General features: G+C 42.5%; 1 protein-coding gene across 1 annotated transcript; it reads left to right on the top strand.

Moving 5' to 3' along the window:
- The first annotated feature begins 2,888 nt into the window (after window positions 1–2,888).
- Window positions 2,889–16,176, top strand: LOC116318525. The gene is made up of 17 exons (XM_039622092.1): window positions 2,889–2,984; window positions 3,392–4,115; window positions 4,672–4,722; window positions 6,525–6,625; window positions 6,826–6,964; window positions 7,078–7,127; window positions 9,205–9,310; window positions 9,685–9,843; window positions 9,935–10,052; window positions 10,156–10,217; window positions 10,375–10,500; window positions 10,580–10,695; window positions 10,790–10,951; window positions 11,047–11,243; window positions 11,493–11,622; window positions 14,479–14,672; window positions 15,328–16,176. The coding sequence occupies exons 1-17, from the start codon at window positions 2,889–2,891 to the stop codon at window positions 15,560–15,562; spliced, it is 2,766 nt and encodes a 921-aa protein (XP_039478026.1). The 3' UTR covers window positions 15,563–16,176.
- Window positions 16,177–17,003: the final 827 nt, after the last annotated feature.

Consider the following 17,003-nt stretch of genomic DNA (forward strand, 5'->3'; position numbering starts at 1 on the left):
CTCTTCCCCCCTCCACCCACCCCCACGTGCCACCCTCCCAGCCCCACACATCCCTCAATCCAGCCCCCCCGCCCCGCCAAACCACGTCTGCCTTGCTGTTGCTAATCACTGGTGGTCTCCTGACTGCCAACGGTAATTGATTAGAGAGAGGAGCGCTGGTTGGCGAGGAGGGGGGAATGGAGGGGAAAGTTCAGCCCAGAAGTTCTCAAGGTCACTGCCCTTTTCTTCCCCCGTCTGAACTTCTTTTCTCATGCTATTAGGTATCAGCCACAGGGGAAACTGCAAATATTTGGCTCACTCTGTATGACTTCCAAGAGGTTTGGTGGTGGCGAGCACAAACAGGATGGTTTACGTAAGCAAAATGGATGCATCTGCTGGAGAGAAACACGATGGCGAAAAGGCTCAGAGTTTGCGATGTGTTGATTTAGGAACTCAACATCCTCGAATGAATAGGATTATTTTTGTAGACCTCCCCCAACATCGATGGTTGCCGAATGCCGCCACATTGTTTGGCCCCTGTGTGGCCACTCAGCATCCTTCACAATATAAAGACGGCTCAGTGGATGTTATTCTGATGGAATAACTCACTCCGTTCGTCCTGATTTTACAGGAAGATGTGACATTCCTTGCCCCTGGAAAGTGACTCACACTGCCGTCTTGTTTAGTAAATGCAATTACGGACCGGTTGGACCGTTCTCCTTTTCTGTGAAAAAGAGTCACGAAAAATACTCTTTCACTTTCCTTTTTTTGTGCGTGTGAGTGCTCTGTATGACCAAACAGGGTCATGTTCACACTATGGACGCAGAGCCTATGTGTATGGAAACATGACTGTCACAGGAAATGTTCAACATGTTTCACAGAAATGCAGCCGAGCAAGAGGTGAGGGTGTTTTAGAGAGGCGGCCTCCCAGTGCTGCGGGCTGGTGTTGATGTTGGCTTCACGGTTGTCTCGGGGGTGCCCAGAGTTTACCACTCTCTGGTTGCGAGGCCAGTAAAAAACACTCAGAGCATGCTCAGATGCTCACAGACCTATGTCTGGACATGTAGGCTAACTCACAGAGAGCGATGAGGACTAAGTGATGTAACTTTATGAATGTAAGGAAAACGTCAAACAAACCCAAGAGGCAAAGTTAAAGACAAATAATTAGAGTAGCTCGGAATTTATATCATCACTCAGGGAGTGCAGACTGGTGGGTTTCCATATTTGTCTCAGTCATCTCTCCCACTTTTTTGCCCCAGGCTGTAGCAGCTGTAAAGCATTCATCTTTGTCTGCTCTGTCACTTGCACTGTCTCTCAGCATTCATCATAAGGAACTCATTTTTCATAAATCTGCCAGTAAGGTCGCAGATTTTCAGCTAATTTCAAACACAACCCATATAAAGGAGACGGAACATTAATCCTACATATATCTTTTCGTTCCCCTACTGCTTAGGTATATTCAAACAACATGTAAAAAGGATTATGACAAAACTTGATATTCTTGCAAATACCAGATCAAGATATCATGAAAGCCAGCCGCACTAGGCCGCGAATGAAAAGCACTTGTGTGGTTTAACTTTATCCAGACTTGTGAATGCCAGTGGAGGTCCTTTTTAAGAAGTGGTGGGCTCTGTTTTCTGTCCTGTCAGCGTTGTGCATCTGCTCTCCACTGCCCCCCTTTGTTGGGCTTGAAGTATTGATAGTGATTATGTCAGAGACCCTACTTTCTAGCTCCCCTCATAAAAGCACTGCATTTTTCTGATGATGCACACCAACTCGTGCCATTTTATATTAATTTTAGATTATTTTCTCGTAAATCTTTAACCCCCAAAACAGTGGAAAGTATGTCATTTTGTCTGATGTCTATAGAGCCAGTAGCTCTCAGCTTGGTTCGGTGCTTTGTAGCTTTGCTGTCATGTTCATATCTGAGGAAAATTAAGCACATACGTTCTCATCTGCAGCTAAAAGCAAAAGTCAGGCTGCTTATTTTAGATCACCTTTGCTTCCAGTAGAAACTACCATGAGTGATGCAATATAAAAGCACCAGAAAGCAACAAAGAGTCTTCAACCTTGCGCTAACCCTGTCAATAGTCAACTGGCTTCACACTGAAATCATCTCAAACTTCTGTTATTTATGTTCAAAAAAATAATTTCTGGAATTTTACCAAAGGCAAAAATCCAGTTTTATTGGAGCTTTACTGAGTTGAACTTGTTATTATAATATGGTCGATACAATTCATTTTATTACATATAAAAGAAGAATATTAAACTAGGATTTTATTAATTGTAGGTGAATAAACACCTTGAAACTTGAAAGATAAGACGCAACCAGAAACAGCGTCAAAGACACAAACAGCAGTGGCTTCCTTTCGCTCCAGGAAAGGTGAGAGGTGGGTACTCAGGGAGGAGTAATTATTCCCATCACTCTACCGTCACTGTATGGGCGTGAGAAAAAAAGCATGCATATCATCTTTTCATGCAAGCCTTCGATGTGGGTGGTGTGGTAAAATGGTTTTAAGCTGATGCTGGATGATTTATCAAGTAGCAGAGAACAGGACTGGGCCTGTGGAATGAAGGAAATGTCATCCGATGCCATACGGGTTGTATGAGCCAAGCATCCGCAAGCCCATATTCTCACCTGTGTCCAAACACGCTAACTGATGACCTCCAGAGAAACCGAACACTGCCTCATATTAATATGACCATCTGCCCTAGACACACACCCATATATATATATATATATATATATATACGTATATGTACACACATATAAATAAATGTGTTTTTACAACATATTTAAAGATATACTAAACCATTAAAAACAGTTATCATCTCATCACCTTGGGTCATGGCCAATGTGGATATTACTTTGATATGGTTCACTAACACCCCTATATACTGCTCTGAACATGACAAACTGTCCCAAGATCCGATCTGATGTATCAAGTATCAAGATCATGGTGCCAGGCACCACTGGAGGTTACGAGGCTGTGACGAGCACCGCTGTAATACCGAGGTCCTCTGAAGCAACAGTGTATCTGAACTGCTTATCATATCAAAGCGTGCTGATTAAGGCAAGCATTCATTTCAAGTGTTCACCTAAGCTGAGGAGCATGAATTGGTGGCTAAGCAACATATGTTGTAGCTGAGTGTTTGTGCTGAGTGCAGGCGCTGTGGCTTTTATCACACAGCAGCATTTTATACCAAAGGACGGGACGGTTTCTTGTCTTATTTCAGTCCACAGAAGCTGAGCTGGTTATTGTGAAATAAGTGTGTTTAGTAGTATAATCAGCAGCCAGTGACAGGCATGGCAAAAGCGAATGCAGTAAAACAACGACCTCGGAGGTGCCCATGGAGCCCTCAGTGTTTTTCACGCAGGCTGTTCTGTTGCTCGTGTTTGCGTGGTGAAAAGGATCCTCTGAGGGAGCAGGAGAAAAAGATTAATGGGGCCCCTCTGCATGCACACTCGGATCAACGGGGATCAGGTGAGAAGGAGACTATCCAGATTACAGTGGAGGATCTGGGAATAGTTAACACTAACTTCAGCCTGTTTGATGAGGACTCTCTGACCCCGAGGAACAGCATGTCTCGCTCAGCGAGTTCTGTGTATGCCTGCTCAAGAGCTCTGAAAAAGAAAAGACTGAAGCCTCTGTCTTCACTCCCTGTACAGCCCCAGGCTGAAGCAGCAGTCACTTCTAGCCATGGAGAAGATGATGAGCAAGAGGATGAAGTGGCTGTGTTGTCTGGAAGCAAGTTGGATCCTGAAAACCTTTTGACACCACCTGTCATCAATCTGATTCCACCTACGCCCTCTGACTTTGCAGAGATTGATAAATTCTTTGAAATGAATTCAGAGGAAAGTGTGACACACACATCTGGCATTGATGGAAGCGCTGCTGCTTGTGACCAGGACACTTACGAGGATAAAACAAAGAGTGTGGAGACTGAGCAGCCAAAAAAAGTGTGTGTACTGGCTGAGAGTACGGCCAATAGTGAAGTCGAACCTGAGAGGGGCCTTAGGGATGAGCTTGGAGAACAAAGAGAGGCTGTGCCAATTAAAAATAAAGAGAAAACTAAGGGTGAGCTCTTCCGAAGCACCTTCCAGGTGGCTCCTCTCCCTGAGCTCCAGGAGAAAAGTGAGTCTAACAGTTTTATTTAAATGTACACTACAGTTAGTCCTTTTCTGCCAGGAGCTAGTTGGATGAGAAGATTAATATCAAAGTATTTTTTTATTAGTTTTCAGTGGTGAGGTAGCACAGCCCAGCCTGGCCAAAACACTGAGACCACCTAGCTTAGCGTTGAATAGTGTCCCTTCAAAAACTCCAAAGCTGTCCTGTTTCCATGTTGCATACTCCAAACTCCAAAGTCAAAAAATCTTGTGTTTTTGGATTAAACTCTGTCCAGGTAAGACTTTCAATGCACTGCAGACTAATCTCATGAAACACATTTGATGTATCACAGAAGGAAAGGCACAGATGCAAATAATAGATGTCAGAGTTGCATCAGCTGCCTCGTGCTCTGCATCCGCTCCATCCTGCAACGTAACGAGCTGACACGGCTAAATAGAGCACAGCTAAATATAAAGTTGGCAATGAGGCAAAAGAGACAGAAAGAACAAAAGAAAAGTATGTGTTTCCTTTATCGTGTTTTATTTCAAGCAGATTTAAGTTGTTGTTTCCTTCTCTATCACAGGGAGCTTCAACACTGGAATAAATCTGTTACCATTTACTGAGCTCAACTTGGGTGAGTTTTGATGACATGAACTTGCAAGTGGTTGTGTTTAAACCTGTTTTGTAAGCTTTAGAAAAAAAAAAAAAACTTAGGTGAGAGGTAAATGACACCAGATGATGATTCACTTCATCCAACCATTAAAGCTCCTGTGCTGCCTCATGGTTTTGATGTTAGCTCCCTGTTCACATTAAAATTGCAGGCATTATTTGACACGGTTACAGTACCTCGAAAGCCTCCTTGGGGAGTTGCAGAAGTTCCCCTTTGTTGGAATCTCTTTTTGGCCATTGTGTGTGTATTCCCAGTGTGTAACTGGTCAGGCCGTTCCCAGGTTTTGGGTTCCTGTGACTCAGCATGCTCTCCTCCCTCTCTCAAAGAGATGACTCTCTTTTCAAACCAGAGCTGGACAATAACACTGGAAACGATAAGCATCGCTTTTGCCTATCCATTACATAAATGTGCTGAAAAGTTCTGAATCTCAAGCTTTGCTTTGTCACTGACCCTTTGTGTGTGTTTAAACAGTTGCCAAACTCTGTCACGCACAAACTTGGAGCGCTTAGTGTGTCTGCAGGTGTGGGTGCAAGGATGCAATGTGTTTGTCTGTGCCAACCAGTCAAGGGTAAGACATCTTATTTGTGTTTTGACGTGTCCCGACGGAGCCGACTCAGACTAGGAATGACGTTCATCGTTCCATTATTGGAGTTTTCACCCTTTTAAGGCAACATCAGGCCGGGTCCCTCAGCCTGCCCCAAATTCCCTGTCCTTTGTTTTGGTTGGCATTGTTTTTGGCTGTGCCAGGAGGAGGGGTACAGCTATCCTCCATTACCATTCTCAGACACATCTCCATCTTGTGCCCATCCTGCCATTTATGGTGAAAAGAAGTCATGGAGTCAGACTGGAAGCGATTTTCTCAGCACTTCAAAGACACACTGTCATGTCTGAGGTCGGCTAAAGAAGGTGCTCCTACATGTCTTCGCATTAAGCCAAGATTCATCACTTTCCTTAGGTGGCTGTTTAAGTCAAGGCGGTTGTGTTTTGTACTGAGTGTTCTGAATCTGCTTTGCAACAGACTAGACTTTTGATCCTTCCCAGAGTGACTCAAGAGCAGCCAGGTGATGAAGAGAGTGCCAGCTCGCTGCCCCCCTCTATGCACTCCCCTGTCTCTCCAGGACCCAGACAAGATTCCACTGCTGACACGCATAAACCAATTACGCTGTCTTATCTGATTCTGACTCCATCTGAACCCTAATCCATGTCAAACCAGCCTTTCAGAGACAGGCCCCTGAAATGAAAAACACGCGTTAAAGATTTTTGTGTTGTTGTAATCTATTTGAACAGACTACTGTTTTTGAGTTCCCAGAGGGGTCCTGACACTTTAGTCTCAAAACATATAGTTAAGTCAGAGTAGTCACAATCACATCACTGCCTTGTGTTGCCTGAAAAAGCCAGGCTTTGATGTCATATTCTCAGCCTCATTCATCTTGCTTGTTATGATAGCAGATAATAAACATATCTGCTCGCTGACCAAGTGACATTTGGAAAATAGAAGAATATGCGCTTTCTGTGGGAAAGAACGTGGGCTGTCAGAGAAACATGTCATCAACCAGACAGACTTTACTGTGTTGCCCAGCAACTCCATCTAGCTGCGTCCAGTATCAGCACTGCAAATAAACCTGGTGACCTGGGCGCCAGAAAAAGGACACACTAGCTTAAAAGGAAGAAAAAGGACTTGATTGAATCGCTTCTTCCTCTTCTTTTTTTAAAAACACAGCTCTAATAATGAATTATGCATTTATTGACTGACTTTGTCTTTGCAGATGACCTGACCAACAGAGACTTAAGTTTCTCCGATATTCTCAAGCGTGAACTTTGCCCGCTTCCTCACACCACCATGATGGCTACATTTGCTCACCAAAGGGTAATGCTATCAACCAAATGTTTGTTTTTTTTCATGATTTCTTAATACTCTGTAGTCTGTAGTCTCCATCTTTGCTAAACAAGACCCAGGTAATATACAGAGCATCTACTTTAAGATATCTGACCTTTGCTCAAGAGATGCTGTGTATAAAGTCAAAATTATAGACCAACTGTAAAGAGAATCTGCTTTTTCCTTGACAGAGGCCGATAACTCGTTCGTGCAGTCTCGAGGACAGGCTGACTAGGAGTGCCACTTTCCACGGTTTTACTCAGACCACAGATCGACACCATGAAGAGGAGGGGCCGCCAAGACAGCGACGAATAACTGTCGGTGATTCTGGTAATATAATATGGCCGAGCAAGCTTTGTTACTACATAATACTACTATTCCAACTAATTAGAAACACAACCTTACAAGAAGCTCATCTGTTTTTCTTTGTGCATTTTGCGCAGCATCCTATATGCCTCATTCTAAGGATCAGAATGGAAACTTTTCCGAGAAGGTACTGTAAATCATCAAAGCCGAGCCTTCAGGGTGGCATCAGCACACAGCCCAGAGCTGCTGCAATTATAGAATATACTCTGTTTATATTTCCCAGCTCCCTTGATCTGTCAAAGCAATGACTCAACAAATAGTCTCAGGATTTTAGTCTTTGTGTCCAGGATTTGCCAAGCAAGATTGCTTGTATCCTTAGCAATCTACGTGTTAGCTGAAACACAAGAAAGTACAATTTTTTTTCAAGGCCAATCGCTCATGTCCTGTACTTGCTATCTCCAGGCATTAACAGACATTTAAGCAGTTGTGCAACATGTATCTTAAGCAGCTAGATCTCACGCTGGAGCGCCATAAAAGTGCTGATGCTATGGATTATTTGCATGGTTTAACATGTTGTTTTTGCTGTGTCATGCAACATAATGGTGAAATCCCACAGATGAGGCAGACTTCGTATATTTAATCTGTAAAGCTTCCCTTGAAGGGGACATTGTAGGTTTTTCTTCCAGGAATGCCATAAACAAAACAAAAAAAAAAGACAAAAAATCTGACTAAGGGAACAATTACACAAAAACCTGTGTTTAGGGTCCCCACTTAACTAAACATTTCATTGTCTTTGACAAAAAAAAAGTTTACACTTAAACACACAAATATGTTTTTTTGGTGTAATATGTCCAAACACTTATATCCAACGCAGTCATACTAATTTCCATTAAAGCTGTGATTCAGATGAATACACGTCTGGAATTTCATTGTTATGTCTTGATGTTTTACCACCTACTGACTTGTTGTTGGGGTTTTTTTTGCATCCAGATGTTTGAGTCACAATCGTCTTTGTGCGTCATTTCCTGCTCTCAGGATTTTCCAACCGCTACTACTGTTTGGACTGAAAAAAGATCCCCCAAAATCCCCAAAACAGTACAGAACAACTACTCAAACAGGATTGGAAATTGGATCACAGAGTAATCAGATCATTTTATGAAGTTAAAATAAAGTGATCTGATCTGTGCAAACAAAAAAACAACAACAACAAAAACAAACAGATTAGATTGGTACGACTGCAATTCAGCAAAAGTGATAACTGCACGAACAAGATTACAAAAGAACGTAAAAGTATTGCAGAGTGTTAAGTTTTGGCCTGAGCTGTGCCTGATGCATTATGGCTCCTCATTGCAAAGAACTGACTGAAGCGAAAATGAATGAGCCAAAACACAGCTGCAGCAGCAGTTAGATGATATCAGAGGAGTCATACTACCAATAACAGAAGATGATGCAGCCATCCTTGCAAAATTATTTCACACAGTGATGGTTGTTTATGTGAACTTGCAGCATAGCAAGAAGCCTAATATGTGTGGGCAGCGCACGCTCTAGTCAGATAAAATCAAAATAAAGCCGAAGAAAAGTTATGCTTTCAGTACACACCCATGTACACACCCCAACAGTCAACATTTTTGGGGAAAAACATTTTTTCCAAAGAAGAAGGTAAAATAATAAAACTCCTACAACAAGGAGCTGCTAAAGAGAAGTGCGTGAAAAATATTACAACATTTATGCAACTTGCAAGAAAGCAGATTTGTGCAAGACTTATACCAGGGAGATTTAATATGTAACAATACAAAAAATATGATTTCATTTTGGATAATTTACCATTCTAGTTAAAATACACAGAGATATACACCGTTTTTAGTACACAGCTGTATGCCAAAACTCATAAACAATGGTCTATAGATGCTTGTGTGTATGGTGTAATGCTATACACTCAAACAATATGAATGTCCAAAATGCGGACTTTAAGTAATTTGATTACACAAGTACACAAGTGTTACATAAGTACAGTGTAAATCGTTAAATGTAATGTAATCAAGCGTGTTTTTTTCTTAATATTTAACCATTTGAATAAATGAACTTTTGCTTTGATATACTTCAGTTGCATTTTACATAAAATTACTGCTTCCTGTTTATGAGGGCAAAGAGTCATTTTTTTGAGTGTATATACTTAGTGTGGTGTGTTTTCACACACTACTTGCTCCACGCCTTTGTATAATCAGGTACAAGTTAGCAGCTGTCTAGCCTCTCCTTCTCCCCAGGATGTAGAGAGGCAAGTGGCCAAATCTTTCAGGGAGCTGAACACTGAAGAGGTGTGCCAGTGGTTTACCAGTATTGGACTACAAAAGTGTATCCCTTTCATCAAAGGTAAAACACCGTCTACTGACAATGCAGATTGGTTTATTTTTAGTGTAGATGGAATAAACTGTAATTAATGAATGCTATTAAATTGAGATGAAAAAAATAGATGAGGATATAAGAGTATTGAACCTCCTTAAAACTGAAACATTTCAGTGTTTAATGCATAAAAAGAGAAACGTCTTCAAGAAAGTCCTGTCGATTAAATCAAACAGCCTACTATCCTTAGTATCTGCACTCTAAAGTATGATGCATGTGTTTTGATTGCATTTTGAATATTACATGTCTTAACAATACTTGATTTTCAGGTCTTGATTGTTGCCGTTTACAGTTTATTGATGGCTGTTAAAATCAGCTGATACATGAATAAATGCTTCTTGCAGATGCAAATCTGTGTGGTGCAGACATGGCGTCTGTAGATGTGAATACTCTGGACACCCTCCACATTAACACACTGGAGGACAGGGAGAAGTTACTGTCGGCCATTTATAATGAGCTTCACCCTCCCAGCACGGTGACTCAGAGAATCGACTCGTTGCTCGGTATAGTTACTATGTCAAACTATGTCAAATAATAATTCATGAAATGAACAATGTAACAATGTAATTTCTTGATGTTTTGCTTTTTAAACAGAATCATTGGGGCCTGGTGATGTGGAGACATTCACTGCAACGCTGGTGTCAATGACTAAGTCCAAGTCTTCTCCTCATGTGAGCTGTTTGAGTACAAATCGTCGTTCCTTCAAGCTAAGGTGAAGCCACTCATGTAATGTGAATTCCAGAAATTAAAAAAAGCCGCAAAACAAACACAAAAACAATCTGTCCTTTTAACCTATTAATCTAAATCTGCTACAGAAACAATAGCCAAAACAACGCAGTGCAGAGGAGTGCTCAGCTAATAGAGATTACTATCAACGGTCAGTACTGAAGCTCAGTTTGCTAAGATCTTCAGTGTCTGCACTATTTGCAATGAATGGATGTGAATGTTAAATATTCAATTATGTTTCCATAGGCAACAGACACTGAGGATGAAGCAGGAGTCATCTTTACCTGTGATTTACTTTTGTGTTTCAGCGTCAGAGCGAATAGTTCATCTCAGAACCCCGAAGGAAACAACAGTGGGAAAGATTATGGACTCGTGCATCAAAATGCTGGGAATGACAGAAGACAAGAGTCTCTTCACACTAAAAGACAAGCAAGGTTCACCGAGCGTTATTCAAAAACTCTAAGCCATACTGTTTACGCAGTAAACGTGTTAAATATGTGATTTAATTTGAAGGTTCGCCCGAGGAGCTCTCACCAGATCAACAGATTGGGACTCTACTTCCATCATCACCATCATCATCATCCTCAGCAGCAGTGAGCAGTCAGCTGGAACTGCACTTGGTTAAAAGGGTAGATTAAAAACAATCATAATAAACAGTCCAGCATAAAACTCAAACACACCAAAACGAAGGTTTCTGTATGATTTTTTTTTTTTAAATTGTAGGACAAACCAACTGCTTCTGCATCCCGAGACAGTCCAGAGGAGAACAGCGCCAACGAAAATCATAACATTAACAATGATACCCGAGGCAAACAGCTGGCTAAAGAAGAGCGGATCAGGGAACTAAACCAACAAGTGGACTCGCTACAAAATGTCATCCGTCAGGTCCATATCTGTGTTTATCAGTTTGCAACACTAAAATTATTGTACTCAATTAATATTAAACATCTTGATCTGGTTGATCTTTACGTCCCCAAAAGGTCCAAGAGCTCCATCATGGCCTGGTAGCTTTTTGCTCAGAGTTGAAGAGCATGGATGGAGACGCGAATGTTGATGCACTCGGCTCTGCTGAGCTGAAGCAGAGACTGGAGCTGGTTAACAGCCGACTGCATGACAAGAGGCAGAACCTGCAGACCCTCAGAGACAACATTACCGACTTCACAGCTAACAAGAAGAAGTAGGTGGACCATCACCTTTAATTAGCAACTTATTTAACAATACAAATACTTAAAAAAAAGAAGCTTTTTTAAGTATCCAGAGACAAAGTACAATTTAGAAATACAAGCACCTGTTGTAGTAGTTAATGATCTGTTGAGACTGTAGTAAATGACATTTACTTAGTTTAAAAAAAAATATACCTGAACCACATTTGCTTCTGTGTATGTGAGCTTGAACTTCCATGAAATGTGGTTCCTTTGCCTTTCAGGCAGTTGGAGGTTCATCTCTTGGAAAAGATGAAACTGAATTGCCACGTGTTTAAGGAGGAAATCTGCATCGTGCATCTCAATCGACAGGCGGCTCAGCTCCACAGCGCTTTGCAAGAAAGCTACGTTAAGGTACTGCTGATAAAACGAACCTTTCATCGATTTATTTTTAGTGCTGCTGTAGAGTTTAACTGGCACAGCGAAGGCCTGCAGGACTTTAATCAACAGCATGTGAACTGCAGCTACACCAATATGTGGGAAAGCTGTATGGTCTGAGTCAGAGAATGTTTTGACTGCTAAAAATAAACAATGAGAAGCTGATGTTTGCACCAAAACAACTCTAAATATTGAGAAAGGCATGCGTGGTATGGGATAATAAAATGCTACTGGAGAAAAAAAGGTCAAATTTGGAGCTTTCGGAATTTCATGCCATTGCGCATGCTGTCCCTAACCATATCAGAGCAACTCGTGTTCCTGACCTTTGCCCTAAAAATCGAAGCCAGACTTAGAGGATAAATTCATCTGCAGAACAAGTGACGTTCACACACTTGATCCGACTGGTGACTGAATTAGACAACACTGGGAGGGGTGGTCTCGGCCTCTTGAAGTGGAAGGCCAGTATCTGAGACTCTTAACTTTGGTCCTCTGAGTGACACACAGTGTCTGCTCTGTTTCATTAAGCTGCACACTTATCCCCGTTGTGAGAATGAGTACACAATGCAGAGTGAAATCCATTGTACGAACATGCACTTTTTTTTTCCTGAGAAATGATGTTTAGCGCTGACATTCGAGAGCCTGTGACCATATCAACAATGGAATGTGTGTGACAAAAGCCACTTGGAGAGAGCGGTGGCGAAACGGGCCAGCGTGTGTAAAAGTATCTCCATCTATCCCCCGAGGTGCCCACTTTTTTTTTTTTAATGTGGCCCTTTTATCCTGCTGGAGAAGCCCTAACGAGGTGCCATGAAAGGACACGCGCGGCTTCGGCTTTGAAAGGTGCCCCGTGTCACGTTGCCACCCCAAGGCAACGCTTTTTTAGGTTGTGAGATTGTGGGAAAAGCAGCAGTGCTAATGTTTATCATATGACTTAATCAGAGTTAACACACAGGTCAGAGCTGAGGAGCAGCCTGGGAACTGATAGAGCTGCTGTTCAAATAAGGAACAGACCGCCTTGTGTTTGGTCTTGTAGACTGCCCCACATTACAGACAATAAGGAAATATTTCATCATCGGCAGTCTAATCTCCCGGATCTATTGCAACTGGAGAGCATCAATAAAGCAGCCGAAGGGGAAGGCGAAAGAGAAACAGAGGCGCGGAGTGAAGGGAGGAGGGGAACGACAACAAATGGAGGAAATGACTTTAAATAAGCAGTTTAGCTTGGACAACTCAAAAACTTCAGACAGATTATTAAAGTGGGGAAGTTGGGAGAATTGTGTTTCACCCAGGCTTGAGTCGCGCTTTGAGCGTGGGTCACGTTTTGAGAAGAATCTCCCACCTTTTATTTCTATTTTTTCGCAATGACATGCATGAGTTTAGGAAACGGATAGTGTGTTTCCGCTTTTTATGTAGACAAAGTCATCGTGCAAGCTGCGGTTTATCAGTGTGGTCACGCTGTCTCCCAATTCTCTATCCCTCATTTTCTTTCCCATAAGACCTCTGCTCTGTGAACAGCCAGGGCATCTGCATTCACAATGACAGGACTGAATGTAGATCTACTAACACCCATCATTTCAAATGAAATATAATCCCTTCCACTTAGCGTCTATGTTATTTAGCCTGTCAGAGAATCTTTTCTCACTCTGCTTGAAACAAAACTCTTTCACAGATGATGTTTTAAACGGTTGCATTCATGCAATATACGGCAATATTTCATGTCGCCGAGCAGACGTGTGAGTGATTCCCACCTGAATGACCTTTGTGATCTTTCTGTTTGTGTTTTAATTGCCTGCTTTCGGTCTGCTCATGTGTCTGGTGGTGTGTATGGGGGAGGAGATGCGCTCCATGTCTGGCTCAGGTAGGCTGGGATTTGATCAGCTTTTGTGGGTAAACAAGAAGAATATGAAGAGAAAATTCCTCGGGTTCTTGGCGTGCGTCCAAAACGGAGCAAGCCAAGAGGGAAAACGGCGGGCATTAGAGTCTGTTCCTCGAGGGGCTTCGGCTGCGTTTCCGTGGATATATCCTGTCTGGCCCACTTGTCTGAAGAAAAGAGAAGCCTTAGCTTTGACCCCTGACCCCGAAAAAACGGCATCTATTGCTCCGAGGCATTCACACGCCATGCAGGGGGGGAGGGGAGCATGCCAAGAGGCTGGATAAGTGAACATTGGAATTCAGCGGTCGGACTCACAAGTTATTTCGGATCCCTGCAAGCTACTTGTGGTGCGATCGCTTCCCAAGCTAATCATTACATCTTGGTGGTCTCCTGGCTTTGACGCAGCCTGGGCCTTTATCTCCTGTAGATTTCCACGTACGATATCTGTAATCTTTTTAGTTTGTTTTCTAAGAAGCAAAAATAATGAAGTTACAAGTTTATCTTAAGAAAATGGTAACTGAGTTAGTTTCATGTTTCACTGGCACAGAAGCTGGTTTGGAAGTCAGTCCTTGTATAGCTGGCAACCTACACAGAGGAAGAAGAGGAAACCTGAACCCTATACTGAGAATGGTCTCTCATTATTTTGTAAAAATCTTTGATTAAGCCGGAGGCCGTCTGTAAATGAGTATTACTGAGTGGTATTGATCTTCTCACCATAGAAAACAGAATTATTCCCTCCAAATGTTGAACTACTCCGAACTTTCCCGAAAATCAGCTGTGGCTGAGACTTCACTACCCAGGGTTTGTGTATCTATTTACTGTAAGTGAGACATGGGACACAGCAGATTTTGCAATAAATTTGTATCACTCCACTGCAAATGCCTTCAAATCTCAACCATCTGTCTCTAAGCTGTCTCTGATTGCTTGCTTTAAGGAATACGCTCTTTTTCTGCTTTCAGGAAAAGGCTCGAAAGAAGACTTCGCCAATTGGTAGCCTGAGCCAGCTGGTGTCACCGCAGCGTCCGGCCATGCTGCTGGTCGTACAGGAGAACCAGAACCCTGATGGCCATTACAGCTTCTCCTGTCGCTATGGGGAAGGCAGCGGACTTGTGGTGCTCGAGGCGGACAACTCGCAGCTCTGTGTGGATGACAGGTGCCTCAAACAAAAACAAAAAACGTATTCATAAATGCACGCTAGTTAGTGAGAGCGGAGCTCAGCATCTTACTCATTTCACCCATTCTTTCATTCACTCTGTCTCTGCGCGTGGTAGCGATGGCAACCCATCAGAAAACAAGCAACATAACGTAATACTTGGATGCAGAAGAGAGTGAGAGGGAACAGATAAAAGAACTTCATGCAATTAAGAAATTATAGAATTACAGCAAGTACGAACTGTGCTTAGAGACACTGCCCATCATTTAAAACAATACTGCAGGGGAAAAAGAAGTCTGTGTGACAGAATCACGGTAGCTGAAAAGAGTCTTTCAGGCTCGCTGTGTGTGTTCCTTTATCGCAGCATTCGCGCCAATGCTCTTTACACAGCTAATGAAAAAATACAAGGAGCTGCTCTAAGTTTAACCTGGGTGTCTATAAAGAAAAACTAATAGAGGGCTTTTAACGAGCTGTGTCAATGTGTAGCTTTTTCAATTTTAATGCTCTGTGATTTGAGATTTCTTCAAGAGCATTTTTTTGTGTCTTACATAAGCCGAGGTCTTACATTTACCTGCAAAGATGTATTTTTTCTCCATACATAACTTGAAATAAAGATCTAACACGTTATCTTTGCATGTGTGCGTTTCGCTATCAGATTGGTGGAGGTGAACGGTGTGTCGGTGGTCAACTCAACACACGAAGAGCTGACCGACCTCCTGCGGCAGGGCCCCAGCATTCAAGTCGTCGTCCTTCGTCAGCCCCCGCCTTCCCTCCCCTCCCCTCCGTCCCTGCAGCACATGGTGAGCTCTGATCTGGAGCAAACATGCTGCCCAGGGGGAGACGTGGGCAGCACAGAAACCCGTCCACAGCGCAGGGTGATAGCCATATGATGACACACAGCAGTATTAAAACTGTCCAGTAATGTGAGACGCCATGTCGTCTTTTGTTGTTTTTACTGTACTGATGACACTCTTCATCATAAGTTGACAGCTGCCTTTTAGTTCACAATATCAAATAGCAATATGCCTGTTTTTCACCATGAGTGCACCAGCTTGTTTTTGGTATTTATTAGCATGATAGCATTTCAATGTATGCCTGGAGAAACAGCTATTTTTAAAAAAAGTAAGACAAGAAAAGACTACATTTCCCTGTTTTATATCATCTTTTGTTTTCAACTAAAACAAAGAAGCACAGAGTCTGACAGTTTCACTCCACTAGATATGTGATACGCATTTCATTTAACATCCAACAGAGTAGTTACTGAGGGTGTCACAATGTAAGGCTGATTACTGTGCATGCTTCAACTTTTTAAAAACACATATAGAGCTAGTCTTACAAAAGTGATCTAATTTAAAGGCACATCCAAAAGCATCCTGTCTGCACAGGTTTGTCTCTAAGATCGTCTGGTCAGCGTTCAGAGCAAGATATTTCTTAAAAAGATGAGTCACACCTCCCCTTTCTAACTTGTAATGTAATCCACTGTGCTGTAGGAATAAACCCTTGAGCCCGGAAATGCCTCATTTCTCAGCCTCGTTCTCCCTCGTAAAGTGGCAGTGGATCATGCAAGTCTGACAGAAAGACAGCAAAAACACTACCAAACCCTGACCCAGACCCCAAGGGTCCAAAGAGCCTGAGAGGAAGAGTGATGAGACCAGTTTGGCTTGTCAGTTGATGAGAAAGGTCACAGGTCAGTCACCGACACATTTGTGCCTTAATGGTTTTGCAATCAAAGCCAAATGAGCTCCATATAATCCAGATGATGAGAGAGATGGTATTTTCCCGTTGCCAAACAGACCCGCAGCGAGGGAGGAGCGTGATACTGGCAAGCTGGAGATTTGAAATGCTTAGTCACAGGCATGGGAAATTGAAGTCAACCGCGCCACAACATGTTCATCTACCCACTGACACATATGAACCAAAATGACATACTTTGGGAAGGATAACAATACAATGAGAAGTTATCCAAAGCCACAAAACAATGCAATAGCAGGGTGTGGACACTTATAGCTTCACAGCAAGGCTGTGGGAGACTGAAAGAACTGAGAAAAGGGAGGAAGAGTGGGAGAGGAATTAAAAATCATGATCACGCTCGCTGTCAAAATAACCATGTAGCAGCAACTGAAGTCGGTCTAGCCTATTCTTCCACTCGGGGTAGAGAGAGACGAGGAGAGAAATTCATAGCTCAGTAAAGTTAAGCCACACAGAGACAGAAGGCAGAGGAGAGAATGTGTCATGGCTGCCTTCATGGAAATAAATTAACACTGGAGAAAATGAGGCAAAATCCTATAAACACTACTGCTGGAAAGAGAACATGGGATTCCCAGTGACCAA

Source organism: Oreochromis aureus, linkage group 13 (genome assembly GCF_013358895.1).
Source record: "Oreochromis aureus strain Israel breed Guangdong linkage group 13, ZZ_aureus, whole genome shotgun sequence".
Lineage (NCBI taxonomy): Eukaryota > Metazoa > Chordata > Actinopteri > Cichliformes > Cichlidae > Oreochromis > Oreochromis aureus.

Excerpts from the sequence above, each read along its gene's own strand:
- LOC116318525 (XM_039622092.1), top strand. The coding sequence starts at position 2,889 with ATGACAAACTGTCCCAAGATCCGATCTGATGTATCAAGTATCAAGATC. Across the intron at positions 9,844-9,934 it reads GAGAATCGACTCGTTGCTCG|AATCATTGGGGCCTGGTGAT; the intron begins GTATAGTTACTA and ends CTTTTTAAACAG. Across the intron at positions 11,623-14,478 it reads TGCAAGAAAGCTACGTTAAG|GAAAAGGCTCGAAAGAAGAC; the intron begins GTACTGCTGATA and ends TTCTGCTTTCAG.